General features: G+C 40.9%; 1 protein-coding gene across 25 annotated transcripts in view; it reads left to right on the top strand.

Moving 5' to 3' along the window:
• Window positions 1-23,463, top strand: part of GPM6A (glycoprotein M6A) — a 335,818-nt gene that overhangs the window by 108,578 nt on the left and 203,777 nt on the right. For 6 of the 25 annotated variants that reach the window (XM_065596663.1, XM_065596666.1, XM_065596675.1 and 3 more), the window contains one exon: window positions 6,277-6,403. The exons of 13 other annotated variants lie outside the window; for them this stretch is intronic. Coding sequence is in view for 1 of the 12 variants with exons in the window: in XM_005311450.5 (XP_005311507.1) it covers window positions 7,524-7,560 (37 nt within the window). In the remaining 11 variants the exon portion in view is untranslated. Of the gene's footprint in view, window positions 1-6,276; window positions 6,404-6,582; window positions 7,561-8,066; window positions 8,296-23,463 lie in introns of those variants that run through there. 6 more of the 25 variants (XM_065596679.1, XM_065596654.1, XM_005311450.5 and 3 more) reach the window with 5 other exon arrangements.

The following is a 23,463-nucleotide window of genomic DNA, read 5'->3' as shown; positions in this document are numbered from 1 at the left end:
TGGACCAGGCCTCTGAGGTGTCACCGAGCATTTTTTCTTTCGGGTGCGTGGCTGGCTGGTTCTTGCTCATATGCTCATGGTCTAACTGATCCCCATATGGGGGTTGGAAAGGAATTCTCCCCCAGGTCAGATTGACAATGACCTTGGGGATTTTTTTGGTCTTCATCTGCAGCGTGTGGGTACAGGTTACTTGCGAGGATTATCTGGGCATTTAATCATTTCCCTGTCATTGCAGTATTGGGATTCCCGCCAAGACCCATTCAACTGGCTTATACAGAACATCTAGATCAGTTCTGGGAGAACACTTCATCCAGTTCTCTGGGATCCAAAAAAACCTTACTTTAACTCCAGATTTCGTCACACAGGTTCTTTTATTTGGCATTCAGCAGTGCTATGCTCAGTTGATCAGACTCAAGTGTGGGGGATGGGGTATAGGGTGTACCACACATCTAAAGTTACACAGAATACGTGTACACATTACATTGTATTTCTGTACATTGCATCACACATTTTGGGATTGGCTTGGTTACTTTTCAGGAAAAAATCCCTATGCAGCATGCTCTGTCCATACATTGTCCAGACTCAATATGGTATTTAACTCATCTCTACATTCCTAACTTGTCTTGTCCATTGTTAGTATATGGTTCTCTCTGTGTTCTCCCTCTTAGCTGGCTCAGGCATTCTGTGTTTTTAGCCTACTGACCTATTTACTTATCTTATTTAGCACAAAGTTCTGTTTTCAGCCTAACTATCTGTTTACCTCCCTAATCCTGTCCTCCAAGAAATGAGGCCTCCCTCCATGTGTTAATTACATGTCAGGCCAGCCCTTTGCCTCATACAGGGGCCTTGAGGACTGGTGCACCTTGGTCCTACCTAGTCTCTGCCTGTGGCACATAATAATCTAGTCTCCTGTGAATCTCATTTACTTTGGTCTCATTTCCATTGCTGGGCTTAGTGTACGAGTGCTGGGTCTTGTTTGTGGCCTGTGATATACAGGAGGTCAGACTAGATGATCTAGTGGCTCCTTGTGGTCTTAATCCTATAAGCAAAAGGAGACCATTCCAAGTTTAGGACAAATCATGAAAAAGACACTCAAGGGTTGGAAGGTGACAGAAGATTCAGCAGAGTGAAATCCGTTAGAGTGCAGGATCAGGAAGAGAGGACAGCTGAAATGTAGATAGGAGCAGATCTGTTTAGTAGTTTTTACAGGTGTGGTTGATTAGCTAGAATGTGATGTGCATAAGGGTGATTAAGTCAGTGAAGGGATGTGAGTTAAATGCTCACATTTGCAAATAAAGTAGTACAATTTTATACAGCATATATTTTAAGAAAGTCTTGGTGCCTTAGAGAAATGCCCTCCTTTTCTGAGGACCAACAGAATGCATCAAAAATGCCTTACTGAGGCCCATCTTACTGGAACTGGTGAGTGCTAGGAGGAATCCCAGGAGAGTGTGGGGACCAATTGGTCAGTCAGAGGGGGTGCAGATCAGGCTTTTGTTTGATAGCTGACAGCTGGGAAGGGGTTAATGGGTTGACAGCTGGAAGGAGAGTGGTCAGGCACTTTACGTATTGGGGGATATGTTCATTTTAATGAGTTATTATTAGATTGAACATCTATGTCCTAGACTGTAGTGTGCTCTTAAAATATTATACATTCTGTAGACAGCTGGGATCCAGGGAGAGAGGCTGCCAGATCTGCTGGTCTATTTTCAGTGCCATCTGAAAGATATGGGGAAATGAGACACTAAGGGTAGCTTCATATGGTAATATGTGGAAGCTACAACATTCTTCAGACTGCTATCTATAATTAAGCTACTATCTGTTATGTACATTAGTAGTGGAGAAGGGGAGGAGTAGAGAGAGACATTATAGGGAGATGGTGGGGATTAATTGGGTCAAAAAGGGAGAGCATTGACTGTAAATTGGTTTCATTATAATGTTGCATTTATTATATATGCTCTGACACAGGCTGCAGAACACTTAGAAACTTTGAGAGAGCCTGAAATGGAGTTTGAATTGTCCTTTGTTCCCTGGCTAATCATTATTGTAGTGTTGACAGATTCCAGAGGGAGCTGTGTCCAGCTTTTCTAAAGAGATGGATGATTGCTGTGAAGAAAAGCCCGAGGGTGGTGGTGGAGCAAGTCATAGAAAGTAAACGGAGGGATCATAGTCACCCTTACATCCCTCCACCCCCAAAACACTTTAAAAATTAAAACTGTGATTTTTCTCAGGTATTGCCCAGCAATTGAATTTTCATGTGCAAGCAAGATTTACTTGTACTGTAGATGATTCTCAACTGTATGTCATTCTTTCATTAGATCTGCTAGTAGAGTTGTTTGGCTTATAGAGTATCTGGCCAGGATCAGAGTTTAAATTAGAGTAAACTGACTATAACTCAATTCAGAGAGAGACTGAGATTATGCTGGAAAGTCCAAGTCAGAAGAAATGTCTGAATTTATATCAGCTCTCACTGAGCTGGGCATTTGCTCACCTTTTTAATTACTCAGATTTGTAAACTGGGTGTTTTTTGGGACTTGCATCTTCTTTCAAATGCCTGCATAGCATTCTGTCACTTACACTTGGCCAGAAGGTTACAATCTTCTCTCTCTAATGAAGGCCGTTCCTCAGTGACCCATTCTGAATATACCAAGTCTTGAAGCCAGGTCTGGAAGCTCCCAGACCAGCTGCCGCATCCTGGCCTCCATCCAATGTTTGCTGAAACATGGTGGGCTGAGAAGCTAGTAGGATGACAATCTCAGCCAAGGTAACACCCATGGAATCCTTGATTAGAGGATCATCCGGGCTCCACCAATTGGTCCAACCACGTTATTTAAGTCAGAATGAGGCACAGGAAGTTGTCTGAGCAGGAAGGTGATTTCCTGTTGCGGCTGCATTTGACCCTGCTTGTACCTGCTTCTTGAACTGAACCCTGTTCCTGATTCCTGCTCTGCTCCTGCCTCCTCCCTGCCTTTGCTCCTGTTCCCACTATGCTCCTTCTCTGTGCTTGATCGTTGCCTCTTCTCCAGTTCCTGCCTTTACTTCACTTCCACCATCAGTTAGCAGTCCTGTCTGTGACCCTGGCCTCCAACTTCTAACACTGGCTCTGGCATTTGGTATCTGACCTCGGCTGTGACCAACAGCTTCAGTTCCTAACTCTGACTCTGGTTTGACCCCTGGCTCTGGTAATTAAGCGGTTGACTTTGGTGCTGACCCTTGGCTTCCCCACCCCCCCTTCTGGATGTGTGCTCTGCCCATTAGACCTGACTCTTGCTCTGACTACTAGACCAGACCACCTACATCCTGGCCCACAACACCCATAACTTTGCACTGCAGTATGTTCTACATGGAGCTATACTTCAAGACTTCTGAAACTTCAGCTGGTGCAGGATGTGTTTAGTTTGCTGAATCAGCATGTCAGATCTTCAGAATGGAGTCTCTTCACTTAATGCTAATAGCCATAGGTCTGTGTCACTGTTTGGCACCCGTTGATCTGAAGGAGGCTTACCATCATATTCTATAATATAAACCAACCAGAGGTTCCTCAGATTCTCTGCAGGACACCTGCACTTTCAGTTTAATACCATGTTCTTTGGTTTAGTATTGGTCAGCCCCAAGGACTGTCTTGAACATAATCGTGGTCATTGCAGCATCCTTCAGGAAGAAAGGGATCTGAATAACTCCCAGTCTGGCCCAGTCCCCCGCATTTGAGATTCTGGCAGCTCAGCTTGGTAGTGAATTGGGAGAAGAGTTCTCTTACTCTCTCACAGACACTGTTGTAATAAAGGTAATGGTGGACAGACAGTCTTTACCACCCCTGACATAATCCTCAAACTAGAGACCCTACTTGAACTTGTCCACTTCAGTGACTTAGTGCCTATCTGTTTGTGCATAGCAACATATTGCTCTGTTAGAACCTGGTCCCAGGCTTGAATTCATTCTTTGCCTTGCCAGCATCTGTTTTTCTTCTTTTCCTCAATAGAGGAGAACATAGAGGACCTAATTCCTTTCCTTCAACCACAAAAATCACACCTCAGTTGGGAGCTGGCCAGGCGTCACACTATAAAGCGAACCTCACTTCTGGACCCCCAGTGCATCAATATGGATGGAGCAGTCACAGTTCAGTCAGTCGAGGCATCATCTCCTCAAGAACAAAAGCTTGACCTCCCTTGTTTTGAGCAGCCAGTAGATTGGCTATGGGGGACTTGAGAGCCACATCCTAACCAGGTCCAACAATGCCCCCATGATGGCCTACCTGAATCATCAAGGCTGAACTTGGAGTATTCTCTTCCAAAATCTAATGATGTCTTCTACTAGGCAGAGAAAATCCTGGGGTCTGTCAAGGCCCTACATGTGACCAGAGATTGTGCTGAGCCAGAAAAGCCTCCATCTGGATGAATGCTATCTCTAGTGGGAAGTCTTCAGCCAAGAAGTGACTTGGTGTGATGCTCTGTACCTCGGGGGAACACCCAGTACCCCATGTTCATCCTTGTAAAATGATTGTGTCGTATCCAATGCAAATTTGTTATGTCAGGTGTCTTCGGAAGGCTCATGATGCACTGAATATTGTTGTTATAGAATGTTATAGGTTATAATTTCATGTATGTAGTTATGAGGCTGAAAATGTATCCTCATGGCTTAAAATAAGCCCAGGCAAAAATGGGGTTCAGAGTCTCTGTGCTAGCTCCATTAGGGTCCAGACCTCTGCCCTCAGCTCTCTTAGAGTCCATAGGAGGTTTACCAGTGGGGTTCACCCCTCCTCTCCTGTAGCTAGCCTCTTTAGGGCAGTTTCTTTGTCTAGGACTCTTGTTTAGTGTGTCTCTATCCCTTTTAGTTAAATATAGTTCTCACTTGCTCTCGATTCAGACTTATTTGGTTCTATCTTCACCAGTCCATGCTCTCTCCTGTTATGAAAAGCAATTTTCATCCCAGAGTCTGAACTCACAACCCTGGCTTGTGGAAAATGAAATATCACATAGAGAAGGTTTGTTCTGTGGACTTGCTCCCAATTTGGTCTCATCCATTCACCTTACTTAGGAGGTCTCACTGTTGAGTTTCTGCCACAAACCTAAGGCAAGACTTGAGGTCTGGTCCCATTCTCTATATGTCTGATGAGTTCTACCTTTCTGAAACCAAACACTTCCACGAGTCCCTTTTCTTTGTGTTGTGCAAAGGGCCCCACAAAGAGTAGAAGTAATCCGTATACATCCTCTGCCACTAGATAAGAGCCAGCATCTGGTACCCCTACTTCCTTATGTGTGTTCCCTACTCAGAGAAGCTACAAAATCCAAGAGATGGCCATCTCCTGGATGTAGCATAAAGGGGCTCGATGGGTTAGCTGTGCTGAATAGCCATGTGACATGTGCTGAGACTTTCGGAGGATATGCACAAATCAGCTGATGTCGCCTTTGTTAGTGGGGTTCTCAGAGAGGTCTGGTAGTAACCATAGTACTGCTCTCTTGGGGAGGAGATATGCTCTCCCTAGTGGGCTCTGGTAGGTCTTCTCACCTCACATCTCCCCTTATGATGCCATGGTAGTTCAGTTCCCCTCAGATGCTTAAGGTAATACTCCCCTGGTTTAATGATGGGGGTCTAGAGGAGGGTGTTCTCAATAAGGAATGTTCAGCTGTGCCATGCATTTTATGATGCAATTCAACAAAATCCAAATTTGTGGACTTTTAGGTCATGCTGAAAGCTCATTTGTTTTCCCAGGTTTTCTGGGGGAGGCAAGATCCTTGCATACTATGATGCTGAAGCCATCTTAGATAGATGAGCAGCTAAATGGTGGTTTTGGGAGATTTTCATTTGAAAAATATCTAGGAGGTCTGGGAAGACTGAATCTGTTGGAAACTAGTCTTTATTTATTCCATATAAGAGGTGTACATGCAACCAAAGCACTAGATAGGTGCATTTTAAAAACAGAACGGTCAGGTAGCGATCTATTTGAATGTACAAATTATTTATGAAATTTCTGTTGACGTGAACCATTATGAACAAAATAGTATACAAAATGTTTACCAGACCTTAAAACAATTTTAAACATATAGCGAGCTGGTGAGGGGGGTCCCTTTTAATAATGTCACATTAAAAACAGTTTTGCTTCTGTGTTTATCCATTTTAAGCCTTGAAATTTTTTATTCATGATGAGAATTAGTCACGTTTTTCTAGGAGGATAGGGAAAGAGGAATGTGAAAGAGCTTTAAAAAAAACAAAACAAACAAACAAACAAAAAAAACACCACAACACACATTGCATGTGTTTTTTTTCTTGTTCTTCTAGGAAGTATTCAAACTCTTAAGATGATGCTATGCCACTCAACAGGCCAGGGTACAAAAATGCTAAATTTATTGATAGACTGCAGAGTCCAATTTGCATTTCAAATCAGACTGCACAGCTCCCCAAACAAGTAAGTGCCCCCACAATGTATGGAACCTGAGTTTTTCCTCCAACAATCCATGACAAACATTGTGTAATGTGTGTGTGTGTCGGGGGGCTTAGGTTTGGTTTTAAGCTTCACCATCTTGAAAAGGTTCCATCTTTTAATAAGGTACTACAGCCTACTGATAATTTTGCATGCTATACAGCAGAAAAAGAATGATAGAAAATTTATTTAAACATCTCACTGGCTTATCTTAAATTCATATCTTAGTACTTTGTGGCATTGTGAGAGATAATTTACCTTAAATCAAGGATTTGGTGGGCTGTCAGTAATATTCTCTATTTCATACGTTCTGCTTTTTTATTTATATACTTGGAAAAAAAAAACCTTAAACTACAAAGGTGTATTCCTCTTTCAAACAAGTCCTCTTGAAGCCTGTCAGAATACATTATAGAATAAGTATATTATGTATTTCTAATACTAATTATACCCAAATAGTATAGATATGGGGGAGAGAGAGAGAGAGAGAGAGAAAATGAAGGAGAATATTAGTAATGTACCGTATGTGAACAAGAGTGAGACAACTACTGCAGCATAAAGAACCCACAGGCATCTGGGCTTTCCCACTTTGGTAGCAAATGGGGGGAATTATGGGTTGGTGGTCTGCTTCATGTTAGGAGGACACCCCTCCATCTGTTCTCAGTGCAGCCTGTTTCCAATTTAAAACGCAGATTTCAATACAAACCTCAGTTTCTTTTCCCAATTTTATATGCAAAGCGAGGCTTATGAATTACAGTGTCACTGCCACTGGGACCGAGACCAAATTTCCCCCCAAAATTCACTGGCTATTCATTTGAATACCTGTTTACAGTGATAAACAATGGGCAGCTTTGAAAAGAAAAATTGATAATCTTCACGGAAGAGCAATTTGAATGAAATTACACTTGACAGCCTGTCTCCAAGCAAACAAGGATAGAGAGAGAGAGAGAGAGAGAGAGAGAGAGAGAGCCTTAGCTAAGCTCTGAGGACTTGCCTAAGCCTCTGCTGTTGGAGCTTCCCAGGAAAAAAGCACCCCACACTTTTTCCAACATCTAATTGAAGCTTTTGATTAATTCTGTGTAGCAGTTTGTAGTGAAGAAAGGTAGCCATGGAAGAGAATATGGAAGAGGGACAAACACAAAAAGGTATTGTGATAAATAGTTTTCCGTTTACAAATATGATATTATTTCACAGTTTCCTTATTTGCTTTAGGTGCATGCCTATAAGGCTAGTGAATATCCTGGTGTAGCAGATGGGAAAGCTTTTTCTTTCCGTTTGGCTTCTTGAAGTAATGCTTGGAATTAATATTGTGATTGTGAATATTTAAGACTTACGGAATTCAAATGCAGAGTCCTATATGCATAGTAGTAACACTGCAAGCTTTTAACGTGAACTGTTTCCCAGATCAGTCCTTTGTTAACCTTCATTTATTTCATGTTTTCACGCTTGTCTAGCTGGGTCAAGGGAGCCCACTGTGAACTATGAGAGAGCCACTCACACAATATTTGGAGCTAGTTGGAGTTAGAAATCTAACAATGTAACCATTATTTACGCCTTTGAATGAGTGTCCAGACTGAACAAAGACCTGGAGTATATTTTGTATATATTTGGGAGGTGTCTATATTTCTTTCACTTCCCCCCTCCCCCCCCCATTTCTCTTTAGGTATCTGTGGAAGCAGACTTGCTATAGTATCTATCAAGGGATTGGTTGTAAATTTTGCAGTGTATATATTCAGTTAGCTTTTTGTTTTTGCACAGTGCAGTTCAGTTTTTGTTAGAAAAAATAAATACACAGCATGGTCATGGTATTCCTATTTTAAAATCTCTGGCCAAAGTTGTATGTAGCTGATTGTTGCTGGGCGTATTACTGTTTTTTAAAGGTAAACCTCTAGATTGTTATTGCTTGTACAGTATATCAAGTTGTAGCTCAGGAAAATATACTGTTTGTAAAGTCCTTTTCTCTAAGGAGCAGAGTGTACGATCACTGCAACTGTGTTCTCTTTCTGTTCTGTCCATGCTGGATTTTATCTAGATGTATTGAAATGAGGGCATTTTTTTGTATCGCAAGTGCAAAGGTAATGCTGGCAAAGATCTGCCACATCTAAATCACAGGTACTGTTTAATCTAAATTGATCTGGAGATCAATGCCTGAGAGGGGCATTTTGGAGGTAAGAAAATCAGATAACCTAAACTCCATGTAGATGCATATTTCCTGAGTTGATGCCATATTCTGTTTTTCAACACTCTGATCAATCTGCTTGCTACATGTAAATGTCATGCTTGCTCATTAGAAATGACCCATTTAGACTAAATGCAGCTTTGGAGTGTTTATTATCTTGCTTTTATCTAGATGTACAGTAGATTGTCTCACAACAAAGCAGAATATATGTATCAAATTTGGAGAAACAATATATAATTCCCCTAAATTCCTCATTTAAAAATCCAATTGGAAAACTGTAAAAATTACCAAAGAAAAATGTGAATCAATTGCTATAGATAACTGTGTCCTTATTGTTCAAATGATAAGCAGTTGGAAAGACCAATAGCCTCTCAAAACAATGTGATTAATAGTGTGATTACAACAATAGCTAATGCAACAGATTTTTTTTTCCCATTTAGAATGCCATGCCTTTAGTAGTGCCCAGCTGTCATCACAAGCATGGGCAGAAATGTGTTGAGATCCCAATAAAGGACATTTATTTTCCCTTATGGGGGAAGGGTGGTGTTGATTAGTTGCTGTGACCATATTTGCGGATCTATTGTGGGAAAGAGGAGTACCCTTACCCCCATAGAAGGCTGGAATTCAAGATTAATAAAATGAGGGAATAAAATGAGGACCCATGAAGAGAAGGAGTGTTGGGACCTGAGTTTGTAAGGGGTTGTTAAGGAAAGTACTGTGATCACTGGTCACTACAGATGCTTTAAAGGCTGCACTTTGCCTTTTGGAGGAAGAATATTGTCTCTAGTTACAGACTTTGGTACTTCTGTCCTAAGTTGCTTTCACATACCATAACACTTCTATTGTGGTGTGCTTTGCCAAGATTGAGCAATGTATAGTTATAATTTAGCTGGACCATCTCTTGTTGTTTTTCCTTAATGGAATATCCCAACAACTTTCATCACGACATGTTGATTCTAATTTTCTTCATGCTTCCATCTTGAGTGAAATGGCTTGTTTCCGCCTCTCTCCTTCTCTCTTCCTGCTATAAAATCAATGGGAGTATAAATTGTCACTGCTCACCAACTCCTGCACTCTTTGTAGCAGATGCTTCGAACCACCCACGGCACGGCATTACATGTTGCTAGCAGCCATGATGGAAGTGAATAGTTTCATATTGGTGCATTTCACAAATACAATGCAAATAGCGCTAATATGATACTTGCTGCTTCAACAACCATTTTATTCCTATGGAGTCAAATACAATAAAATACCAGTGAGTACAAACAGTATGTTTTCTATAGTGATACACTGAATGTCACTGTTTAAGCAAGGGATTCTGCCTGTATATTCTCTATAAATTCCAGTTTTTGACAGTTAAAAGTTCTTTTTAGGCTATAATTTGGGAAACAACCAGCAAAGGAGACTGCTGGGCGGAGACATTAGCCTCAGAAATCAGACAAATAATACATAATATGTATTAATTGTCTGGTTTCTGATGCTGATTCACTGTGAAGCTGCATCATGGTTGGGGATGAGACGCTCTAGTGTTCTAATGCTTTCTCCAATATTGTCTTGCTATGTGGAAGTAGCTTCTCCTCTCCACTTCAGTTTCCGCATTCAGAAAATAAAGCTCATGCTAATCTACCTTGTTAATGTTTGTTCAGCAGTTTAAATATATAAAAGGGTGTATAAGTGTTCTGTATTTATTATCTATTCATTTTTGCACTTAAACTATGGGAAGGCCCCTTTTCTTTTCTTGTTGGTCGCTGGCCCATCTCATCGTCTCCCAAGAGAGCAGAGGTTGGTGATAGTCTTACTAAATATCTATAGCATAATATCTTGGGAGACCTTTCAGCCATTACAGTTTCTATGAAAGGAATATAAAGAGCTGTACCTGTTATGCTGGTCCCATACTCCCACTGTTCCTCCCAGGCTGCATCGGTCAAGCTGCCCCCAGCACAGCTGGCACCTGTGTTGGAGCACGGTGTCAAATCCTACACGGGGGCAACACAGCGGTCCCCAACGCCCTGGATGAGCAAGGGGAAGCCGCCCCTCCCTCTGCTGTGCAGTCTTCGTCGTCATCTCTGGATGAAGCGGTGGTAGGCCTCTTGCAAACGAGTAGCCTCCCCGAAAACTTCAAGGAGCATCAGGCCCTGCTCAAAAGGGTGGCTGCCAACCTGAACTTGGAGGTTTAGGAGTTAGCGGAGGAGTCCGACCTCTTTAATGTCATACCCTCCTCCACCCTGGCCCGGGTTGCATTGCCCATCCACCCAGGGGTCCTTAAAATTGCCAAGTTTATGTGGCAGACCCCCTCTTCCATTCCGCCTACCTCCAAGAAGGCAGAAAAGAAGTACTATGTGCCCACAAAGGGATTTGAGTACCTGTACACCCACCCTCCAGCAGGGTCCCTCGTCGGGTCCACCATCAACAAAAGGGCCAGGCAGGGTCAGGTGAGTGGCACACCCAAACATAAAGACACCAAGAGGCTGGACTTGTTTGGCAGGAAAATTTATTAGACAGCCAGCCTTCAATTTCGGGTGTCTAGCCATCAGGCCCTGCCAGGCAAGTACAACTTCAACCTGTGGGACTCCATCAGCAAGTTCAAGGAGGGCCTCCCACAGGACTGAGCCCAGGAGTTCGCCGCCTTGGTGGAAGAGGGCAAAGCGGTGGCAAGAGGTGCTCTCCAGATGGCCTGGGATGCTACAGACTCAGCGGTCAGGGTTGGTGCCTCTGCAGTGGTCATGAAGCGCAGCTCTTGGTTACAGTCCTCTGGACCTTCTATTTGAGGGAGCAGGGCTCTTTTCAGAGTTGACTGATGCAAAGCTCCACGGCCTTAAAAACTCCCATGGCACCCTCCGTTCCTTGGGCCTACACACCCCTCAGCTATCTAGAAAGCCATTCTGTTCACCCCACCTCCATCAAGGTCCTGGGGTGTCCCCCGGTCCATCTCCTACATGAAGAAGAACAGGACAAAGGATTTAAACAGCAGCACCCTTTGTGTGCCCATTCCTCTGCCCAGCCTGGTTCTTCCAGAAGCCAAGGAAGCCAGAAGCAGTCATTTTGAGGATGTGCTCAAGGATGGTACTCCAGTCACTTCCCAGGATCCACCCCCCTGCTCTTTCCTCAACCGCCTGCGCCCCTTCCGGTCAGTCTGGTTGCGGCTGACCTTGGACCGTTGAGTGCTCGACATAATATCTTCGGGCTACACCCTGCAGAAATAACACTACTTTATACACTTTCCCCACACTATTCATGATTTTATAGACTTCTGTCATACCCTTCCTCAGCTGTCTCTTTTTTTAAGCCAAAGAGTCCCAGTCTCTTAAATCTCACCTCATATGGAAGGTTTTCCATACCCTTAATTATTTTTATGTCTTTCCCTGTACTTTTTCCAATTCAAATATATGTTTTTTGAGATGGATTGACAAGAACTGCATGCAGTATTCACGGTGTGGGTTTACCATAGATTTATATAGTTGCCTTATGATATTTTCTGTCTTATTAGCTGTCCCTTTTCTAATGGTTCCTAACATTCTGTTCGCTTTTTTGACAGCTGCTATACATTCAGTGGATGTTTTCACAGAACTATCCTCAATGACTCCAAGATTTCTTTCTTGAGTGATAACAACTAATTTAGACCTCAACATTTTGTATGTATAGTTGGCATTATGTTTTACAATGTGTATTAAGTTGCATTTATAAACATTGAATTTCATCTGCCATTTTGTTGCCCAGTCACCCAGTTTTGTGAGATCCCTGTGTAAGTCTTCGCAGTCTGATTGGGACTAAACTATTTTGAGTAATTTTGTATTTTCTGCAAACTTTGTCACCTCACTGTTTACCCTTTTCCAGATAATTTATGAATATCTTGAGCAACACAGGTTCCAGTACAGATCCTTGGGAGACTCCACTATTTACCTCTCTCCATTGTGAAATCTGACCATTTATTCATAGTCTTGGCTTCCTATCTTTTAACCAGTTACTGATCTATGAAAGGACCTTCCCTCTTATCCCATGACTGCTTACTTTTGCTTAAGAACCTTTGGTGAGGGACTTTGACAAAGGCTTTCTGAAAGTCCAAGAAAGTATATCAATTGGATCACCCTTATCCACATGTTTGTTGACAACCTCAAACCTCATGTTGACTCTTCCCCCAGCATATTGTGTTCATCTTATGTATCTGATTATTCTCTTCTTTACTATAGTTTCTACCAATTTGCCTGGCGCTGAAATTAGTCTCACCGACCTGTAATTGCCAGGGTTGTCTCTGGAGCCATTTTAAAAAATTGGCGTTACATTAGCTATCCTCCAGTCATCTGGTACTCAGGCTGACTTAAGTGATAGGTTACATAAGACAGTTAGTAGTTCTGCATTTTCATATTTAAGTTCCTTCAAAACTCTTGAGTGAATACCATCCAGTCTTGCTGACTTATTACTGTTTAATTTATCAATTTGTTCCAAAACCTCCTCTGTCAACACCTCAGTGTGGGATAGTATCAAAGGGGTAGCCGTGTTAGTCTGGATCTGTAAAAGCAGCAAAGAGTCCTGTGGCATTTTATAGACTAACAGACGTATAGGAGCATGAGCTTTCGTGGGTGAACACCCACTTCTTCGGATGCCCTCTTCTAGCAGTTGAGGTTTGAACACCAAGGGAAGAGGGCCTCATCCTCCCTGATTGAACTAACTTTGTTATCTCTAGCCTTACTCACTCTTGCTATTTATACCTGCCCCTGGAAATTTCCACTACATGCATCCGAAGAAGTGGGTATTCACCCACGAAAGCTCATGCTCCTATATGTCTGTTAGTCTATAAAGTGCCACAGGACTCTTTGCTGCTCTTTCAGTGTGGGATAGTTACTCAGATTTGTCATCTAAAAAGAATGGCTTAGGTGTGGGAATCTCCCTCATATCCTTAGCCATGAAGACTAATGCAAAGAATTCATTTAGTTCTTCCACAAATGCTCTGTCTCCTTCAGCACTACAATTGTCTGGTGGCTCCACTCAGGGCCGTCCCTCTGAGGGTGCGGGGCCCGGGGCGGAAGTGACTTCCGGGACTGACCCATCACTTCCGGGACCGATCACTCCAGACCATTGCACCGGCCCGCGGGGCCCTCCCCTAAGCACTGTTTGTTGTTGCAGTTTGTTTTTGTGTCTTTTGCTAGTTGCTTTTCAAATTCTTTTTTTGGTCTGCCTAATTATACTTTTACACTTTACTTGCCAGAGTTTATGCTCTTTCCTATTTTCCTTAGGATTTAACTTGCAATTTTTAATGTCTTTTTGTCTCTGACTGCCTCTTTTACTTTATTATTTAGCCATGATGGCATTTTTGGTCCTCTTATTGTGTTTTTGATTTGGGGTGTACTTTTAGTTTGAACCTCTATGGTTTCCATGCAGCTTCCATTTCACTCTCGTGATAGTTCCTTATAATTTCCATTAGGCTAGCTTACTCATTTTTATGTAGTTCCCCTTTTTGACATTGAATGCTACTGTAGTGGGTTTCTTTGGCATTGTCCTCCCTACAAAGATGTTAAGTTTAATTACATTATGGTTGCTATTACTGAGTGGTTCAACTATATTCAATTCTTGGACCAGAACCTGTGCCCCACTTAGGACTAGATCAAGAATTGTCTCCCCCCTTGTGGGTTCCAAGACCAACTGCTCCAAGAAGCAGTCAAGAATGTTGTCAAGAAATGTTCTCTGCATCGTGTCCTGAGGTTACATGTACCCAGTCAATATGAGGGATAGTTGAAATCCCCCATTATTATTGGATTTTCTTTATGTAGTCTCTCTAATCTCCAAAGTCACTGTCACCATCCTGGTCAGGTGGTCGGTAATATATTCCTACTGCTAAACTCTTATTGTTCACGTATTGAAATTCTATCTATAGAGATACTATGATACACTTTGAGTCATTTAAGAATTGTACTATATTGATTTGGCTTTCTTTCAGATATATTGCCACTCCCCCACAGGCATGACCTACTCTGTCATTCCTATATATTTTGTACCCTGGCATTACTGTGTCCCACTGATTATCATCATTCCACCAAGGTCCTGTGATGCCTATTATATTGGTATCCTCACGTAATACCAGGCACACCAGTTCACCCATCTTGGACTTCTAGCATTTGCATACAGACCCTTATAAAATTTGTCAGTATTTAGTTGTCAGTCTTCATGTGATGTAATTGAATGGGACTCTTTTCCATTTGACATTTTGTCTTCAGTTCCTACCTGTACATCAGCAAGTTCTATCCTCTCCTCTTTACTAGAATATAGAGTATCTCCTTTAATAGATCCTCCCCTTTGGGATGTTTCTCTCCAAACCATGTGCTCCTCCGCACTTGTTGGCTTTCTCCCAGCCCTTAAAATTAAAAAGGCCATAGTGGAGTTTTTAAACTATGTGACAGCAGTCTGGTTCTGTTTTGGTTTAGGTGGAGCCCATCCTTCCCATACAGACTCCAGTATTAAGGCTCACAAAGTTAGAGGAATAGATTCTCCACTCCATCTGAGATCTGCTTGGATGCAGTGGAGAAGGGGACCTCTGCAGAAAGCCGATCATGCCGGCACCTGGCCCTGGTAACCTTATGCCAGAGGAGGACTGAGTGGGGCAGAGTAGAACTCCACTTGGCCATTGCTTTCCCCACCTCCAGTCAGTCTCACTGCTGAAATGCCCTGTCCCTCTCTTTATACTGAGAGTTGGGAGGAGGCTGGTACAGAAGCTGCTATGCAACCTCAACTGACTTTCCACCAGACCCAGAACAGTTACCTCCTTCCAATCTGACATCATTCCATTAATAGTTGCTCTTTGTTTGCAGTTGTTTAACCAATTATGTATCCACTTAATTTTAGTTCTATCAAGCCTGCATTTCTCCAGCTTACTTATGAGACTGTCATGTGGGACTATTTCAAAAGCCTTGCTAAAGTCTAGGTATATTATATCCACTACATTCCCCCTATCCACTAAACCTGTTACCTTATCAAAGAAGGAAATCAAGCTGGTTTGGCATGATTTAATCTTAGTAAATCCATGTTGGCTGATATTGATCACCCTCTTCATCATCCAAGTATTTAATAGAGCAATGTATAAAACATTTAATTGTCAGTTTTCCAGGTATCAAGGTCAGTCTGACTGGTTTATAGTTCTCCTGCTCCTCCTTCCCCCCCCCCCCCTTTGAGAAGTTGGGCACTATGTTACCTCTTCTCCAGTCTTCCTTTCCTGTCATCCATGAGTTTGCAAATATTGTCAGTGGCTCCGAGATTTCTTCAGCTAATTTCTTCGGCCACCTGGAGTGAATAGCAACATGACCTGCTGACTTGAATTCATTCAAATTAGTCAGAAGATCTCTGACGTGTTCTTTACTTATACTGATCTGCATCCCTTCCCCTAAATTGTCTATGGTAACTTCACCTCATACCCTAAAGTTGTGAGATCATAGTTCTGAATTTCTGCTGAGAGCACGATATAGAGTTGAAGTCACTCTTATTTGTATTACCGTAGTGCCAATAAGTCCCAGTCATGGACCGGCACCCCATTGTTGTAGCATCATAGACACTTCTAACAGAAAGACAGTCCTTGCCCCAAAGAACTTATGGTCTAAATATAATACAAAAAACAACAGGGAGATACAGAGATGGGGAGCACCAGGAAAAACCAGTTGAGATGGAATAGGTCAGTATGGTAGGCAGTGGTCTGAGAATCCTAGCTGCCAAGCCACTGTCAAGATTTTTTTTGTAGTCATCACAGCTAATGGGAGTTTTAAGGAGGGAGGACAGAGATGGTTAGGTGCTGCTGGGAGAACCCTACGCCAAGCCCTAGAAATTCAATCGCAGAGACTAAAAGCTGAATTTCTCTTCTCGATCACAGTTGCTGGGGGGAGGTCTTAGGAGAAGAGACTCAAAGACAATAATCAAGACTTTGAATTGCACCTAGAAGTTAAATAGCAGCCAAAGTATAATACCAGACACTGATGTGATCAAAGAGAATAAATCTGTGAAAGAGAATAACTGTCCAATTTCTCTTTTGACTGTAATTGGAAAATTAGCTGTGTTCTAGACAAAAAAGAAGTAGATCATAATATTCTGCCCCTTAATTTTCTAGGTGACTAGACTTGTAAATGAAGCCTGAGAGCCAAATTCTTCTCTTACATATGATATTGCAAATGAAAGCCATATTTGGATCTCCAGTAACGGAAAGTTTGTTTGTATTATGTAGCTGGTGCTTTACCAAATCTTCTGGGACCCCTAAAGTGCAATCAGTTTTATGCATAATTAGGATAATTCAGAAACTGCTTTTAAATTTGGCTTTGTGAAAAATTTATGAGGGAGGGGAATGCTCCTGTCTGATACTTCTGTGTGAAACTGGCATTTACAATGTTTGGTTTTTAGTGAATTTAATGTGGACTTCCGCTTTTACCTCCCACATGTGTTCAGACTTGTTTTTTTGCCAATTCCTTCACTGTGATATTGTTTTAAATCAACAATAAACATAGCATGAAAGCCTGCTCTTTTTTATATATATACTCCCTCAGGCATAGTAAGATTCACTGACAGCCCAATTAGCTATTCTCCCTTAATAAACATTAAATAAAGCATCACATTTTAGCAGCTGGTGAAGTACCGGTGCTTACTTCCCTGCTTAATAGTAGTTAATCAATAATTTTATTAAAGGAAAAGGCAATAATAGCATTTAATATGAAACTGAACTCAGTTGCTTTCATTCTACAGCATGATCTTCCATGAGCCTCTCTTTCTAGGTAGTTGGCCACATAGTATCTAACATAAAATGCTTATATGGAGATAAACAAATTCCAGCTCATTTTAGCACAGGATGTATCCTTGTATCCTTCCACATAATCCCATTTGATTCTCAGTGAAAATTTAGTTTGCATGTTTTTTATGTTAATGGGCGTATACAGAACTTTATAGTATTCTTATGGATGATATGCACATAACACTATTCATTTCTCTGTGAATAAATCCTTTCTCTTTTATATAGTCTTAATCTGAATGGGCAGCAATGCAATTTCTAAATTAGTACTATGCAAATGGGACTTTTACACAGACCCTTAATAAAAAGTCAGTCATCCAACAAGATACTCTAATGCTGATATGACTTAATTTATGCCAGAATATATGCTTTCATTGTATCAACTCTTGAAAATGAAAATCCCTCAGCTGCCTCAGGGAAAGGAGGAAAGAATCTGGACCACATGTGGCCTTTATATTGTGGTGGTGATGATTTTAATAACTATTCTGATAGTGCACAGATGACTGTGGTGTAAATGTTTAAACAGATTTTTTTTTAAGAGGCTAAAAAGGAGGCAATATTTTGCTTTCAGTCTCCATGCAAAGCTCGTAGTGATTTCAATGAAAGGATTTAATGTGGAATGGTTATAGAATATGTATTTTAAGAACTACTAACAATTCTACATCACATAGCACAATATGGTATTGATATTGCCAAAAATTACAGAAATCCTCTTATAGAAGTGGCAAGAAGGCAAAGAATCATTTTGGGAAAAATCATTTTTAATAATATTGTAGGTAGGGCTTAAGTTATTCTGACAAAATAGGAAGTAACAGCAAATAATAGAAGAGTAGTAACAAAATGTGCAGTTTGTTAAACAGGCTGTGAATACATTTTTGTGACTTTAACTTCCAAATCCTTTTCTTATATTTCCATTTTAGTATCATACTTACTGAAATGTAATATAAAGTCTCTAATAAAGAAATATCTAAGGATAATTTCAGCACCAGGATTACTCCCCACAACCTTGATATTTCTAAAAAGCAATTTTTAGAAATCTATTTTTAGTAAACATTCAAGAGTAGATGGGGAAGGGATTACCTTGACTGTTAGAGGAAATGCTGCTGCTTTTTTGCCCAATTATATTCGTTTTTTGCCTAAAGAACTCTTAAAGAACATAGCTAAGTCTTAATTATATTAACTAACTAACTGGGAAAAAAAGATAATTTACAAAGTTAGATTGTGAAATATATGCAAAGGCTTGCTTATTTTGCAAATGAGGTATAAGAATCTGGCTAAAGTGAAAGTTGTATTTGAGCTTTTGCAAGATACCAAGGATCTGACTTAATGGAAAGCAAAAGTCAAATTTATAATTTAAAATTTAGGAATGCAAGATATAAATACAATATATATTCTATTCTCTATATAGAATCATAGAAATGTAGGGCTAGAAGAGACCTGAAGAGGTCATCTAGTCCAGCCCCTCACGCTGAAGCAGCATCAAGTATACCTACAGCATACCTGACAGGTGTTCGGAAGTTTTTAAGAACAGGTTAGACAATGACTGAGAGTCCACAATCTCCCTTGGAAGCCTAGTCCTATGCTTAACTATCCCTCTAGTGAGGAAGTTTTTCCTAATATTTAACCTAAATCTTCCTTGCTGCAGATTAAGCTGATTACTTCTTGTCCTACCTTCAGTGACATGGAGAAAACTTGGTCACCACCCTTTTTGTAATAGCTTTAACATATTTGAAAACGGTTATCAGGTCCCCTCTGTTTTCTTTTCTCAAGACTAAATATACTCAGTTTTTTTAACCTTTCTTCAGAGGTCAGGCTTTCTAAACCGTTGGTGATTTTTGTTGCTGTTCTCAGGACTCTCTCCAATTTGTCCACAGCCTTCTTAAAATGTGGTTCCCTGAATTGTACTTTAGCTGGGGCCTCACCAGTACCAAGTACAGCAGAAAAATTACCTTCCGTGTCTTACATATGAAACTTCTTTTAATACACCCCAGAATGATATTAGCCTTTTTGCAACTGCACCACATTGTTGGCTCATATTCAATTTGTGATCCACCATAACCCTCAGATGCTTTTCAGTAGTACTATCACATAGCCAGTTATTGCCCATTTTGTAGTTGTGCATTTGATTTTTCCTTCTTAAATATAGTACTTTGCAGTTGTCTTTTATTGAAATTCATTTGTTGATTTCAGCCCAATTCTCCAATTTACCAAAGTCATTTTGAATTTTAATACTGCTCTCCAAAGTGCTAGCAGTCCCTCCTAGTTTGGTGCCATCCACAAATATATATTATAAGCATACTCTTCACGCTATTATCCAAGTCATTCATGGAAATATTAAATAGTAGCACACCAAAGACAGACCCCACCAAATATGTGCTCCCAGAAAAGAATGGGAAGATATGTATTGACTGTATGTAATGTTCTCTTCATAATTGTGCTAATTAGTAGTTCAGGCCAAATCCTGCTCACCTAATTCATGCCTGTTGAGATTAGTGAGTCAAATGAGCAAAGTATGGACCTTTTGTGTGTAAGAGTGAAACATATTTGGAACTTTTCACTACAAAAAAACATAGCCTGAAATAAAGTTACTGTCCTAAAGCCAGTAACCAACTCATCATTTAAGTGGTTTCTCAGGAGAGACAGACTTACAGTGGTTACTAACATCACATAATCACAGTGCACTGTTAATCTGTGGATATGTGTGCATGCGCGCGCACACACACACACACTATCAATAAAATATATATTCTTTGCTGTTAATAGGAATGTTCTATCATCACGACTGTTAATTAGAAGTCTAGCATATTCTGCCTCAAATTAGTTCTGCCTTAGATGAAAAATTTTACCCTAAATCCACAAAAGTGCATCAGTGACTTAGGTTGGGGATACATCCCCAGCTTGACAGAGAGCCACTGATAACTATTCTTTGAGTACAGTCTTTCAACCAGTTTTGCACCCATCTTCTAATAATTTTTTCTAGACCACATTTCCCTGGTTTGCTTATGAAACTGTCACATGGGACTGTGTCAAAAGCCTTACTAAAATCAAGATTCAGCATGTCTACTGCTTTCACTCCTACGGTAAACCAGTAACCCTGTCAAAAAAGGAAGTTAGGTTGAGTGGGTGTGATTTATTCTTGAGAAATCCATGTTGGCTATTACTTATCACCCTTTTATCCTCTACAAATTGATTACTAATTTGTTCCAGTATCTTTCCAGGAATCAAACTTAGGAAGAATGGTCTGTAATGGGTGAGTGTTGCTGGGGAAAACAGGGCATGGCCTGGGTTTCCCTAAATCCGACTGGACCTCTGCTACCATATTGGTCCCATGAAGCCATAGGTAGCTGACATAACTTAGAGCAACTCAAGGTGCTTTGAGAAATGGTGAAAGACCAGCCCATAATATCTTTCTATAACATGTCCCTGAAGCAGATCTGCTCCTTAGCTGTAGCTAAGGATCTAGGCCTATATTTTTTCACCCTGGGGGAAAAAAATGTCATCAGCTACCATTGGACATCTGAAGTCATCACAGAAGTGCTCCAGCTGGAGGAAATGGATAAATCAGGGGATTGGTAATGGGGATAGTAAGCATTTTAGCTCTTAACTTACTGATTGGAATTCAGGCCTTGTCTGCAGTGACTAAAAGTTGCTACTGTCAAAAGGGCCATCTTGAGGTACGTGGCCTGTCTGTAATTAACTTATGACTTTTAGTCCAGATCCCAGTTTTAAGAACATACCTGACTCTGTCTCCCTGTTTGAGACTTGTGTTGATAATATCAGTAAGGCAGTCAAAGATGACAATATAGTGTCTGAGCTATCGTCTACAACCTTGGTTGTAGAACGCCCCAGGTTTGTAGTGTGGAACATTGGTGAGGCAGTGTGGTGAACCATGTACCACTACTGGGGATGGATTACTTAACAATTATCTATTCTGTTCATTCCCTCTGAAGCACCTGGTATTGGCCACTGTTGGAAGACAGTGTACTGGGCTAGATGGACATTGCTCAGACCCAATGTGGTCGTTCTTATGTTAAATAAAGTCCTTTAGTCCAGAGGGCTGTTGTTCTGGTACATTTCATAGTGACTCAACATGCATAACTTGGGGTGTTTTTTGGTGTCTCTTTCAGTTAGTTAGTAGTAAAAAGAATATTCTCATGCCTCATTTTATAACTAAATGCAATTGTAATAGTAAAGACATTATATTTTCCCTTATGCAGTCAATATTACTGGATGGAGTCTCAACTTGTGCATGGTCTTCTAAGTGATAACATTACATTATAACAATCTGGTTCAGATTTTCAAAGTTAGGTGTGGGCAGTTATTACTATTTATCATTGTATTCTTATACACACAAGTTGTGTTAGGTGGTATCCATACCTAAAAGCAAACTCTGACAGGCCAAAGGAGTTTACAGTCTTAGAAGTCAAGTGGCATATGAAGGGTAAGAGAGAGCAATAAAACATGAAGGGGCTGATTTTTGGAAGTACTGAACAGTACCACTGACTCTAAAGTTGTAGGTGCTAAGCACCCATAAAAATCAGGCCCACAGTCTGTGTCCCTTTTCATCTCTCTCTCTCTCTCTCTCTGCATCTACATATGCTAGTACTCTAGGGGTATATGCAAATCACGTATTTGTGTGCATTCAGACCTGCCCATGTGCATGTGCAAATACTTAATTGGCATGCACATACTGGACATTTATAAACTTAGAAAATCTGGCCCTTCATATTTAATTATCCCCTCATATAAAATAGAAGCATGAACATGACTTTAATATAACCTATCCAAAACCTAAAGGGAGAAATAGCATGTAAAGATACACTGAAGCTGGAAAATAACATTGAAAACCTAGTGAAAGCCATTTTTGTAGCAATTTCAGATTGAATAAAGCTATGGTGAATGGGAGACGTGTATTCAGTCAAAGGAGGCAGGTTGATCTAAAGCCTAGATTTTCATTCTCTGACCCATGTCACAAAGTACTTAGACACCAGACAGCAAAAAGCAAATGTTGTTTTTAAATCTGCATGTTGTTGCATTCAAGTGACAGCTGGCATAATGTATAATATCTTCATAGTTTCCCTAGCTAGATGATTTATGTAGGGGAGACTTCATCTGTCCCTAATTTTCCCAGTTTTCCATATGAATGTGGGCAGTAATTTTCAACCCTGGACTTATCCAGTGTATAGTAGAGTCCACAAAGTAAGTTTTTGGTTTGAGTAGTTTATGTAGAGAGCTGATGAGATTATACTATTGCCATGGATCTCTTTTTCTCTCTTTGAAATGTGGATCTACTTGTTGTTTCCATTCCCACCACCTCAAAACAGTTTTCTAGTAAAAGAAAAAGTTGTCATTTTCAAAATATATAGAACTGGCCAAATTTTGCTCTTGGTTACATCTGTATAGACTAAAACTGTGTATTTCAGTAGAATTTCTCCAGATTTACTTTTCAGTGTAACTGAGATCAGAATTTGGCCCAAATGTGTGAGATCCTGCTCTGAATGTAAAATATTGCAATTTGTTCAATGTATTTTGCTGGAGAATCAGCAACTATAGAATCATACCCTTTAAGGTCAGAAGGGACCATATGATCATCTAGTCTGACCTCCTGCACAACGCAGGCCACAGAATCTCACCCACCCACTCCTGTATCAAACCTCTAACCTATGTCTGAGTTATTGAAGTCCTCAAACCATGGTTTAAAGACTTCAAGGTGCAGAGAATCCTCCAGCAAGTGACCGTGCCCCAAGCTGCAGAGGAAGGCAAAAAAACCCCAGGGCCTCTGCCAATCTGCCCTGGAGGAAAAATCCTTCCTGACCCCAAATATTGCTTTCAGCTAAACCCTGAGCATATGGGCAAGACTCACCAGCCAGACACCCAGGAAAGAATTCTCTGTAGTAACTCAGATCCCACCCCATCTAACATCCCATCACACACCATTGGGCATATTTACCACTAATAGTCAAAGATCAGTTAATTGCCAAAATTAGGCTATCCCATCATACCATCCCCTCCATAAACTTATCAAGCTTAGTCTTGAAGCCAGATATGTCTTTTGCCCCTGCTGCTCCCCTTGGAAGGCTGTTCCAGAACTTCACTCCTCTGAGGGTTAGAAATCTT

The sequence above is a fragment of the Chrysemys picta genome, chromosome 5 (genome assembly GCF_011386835.1).
Source record: "Chrysemys picta bellii isolate R12L10 chromosome 5, ASM1138683v2, whole genome shotgun sequence".
Lineage (NCBI taxonomy): Eukaryota > Metazoa > Chordata > Testudines > Emydidae > Chrysemys > Chrysemys picta.
This window is presented reverse-complemented; position numbering and strand designations above follow the sequence as displayed.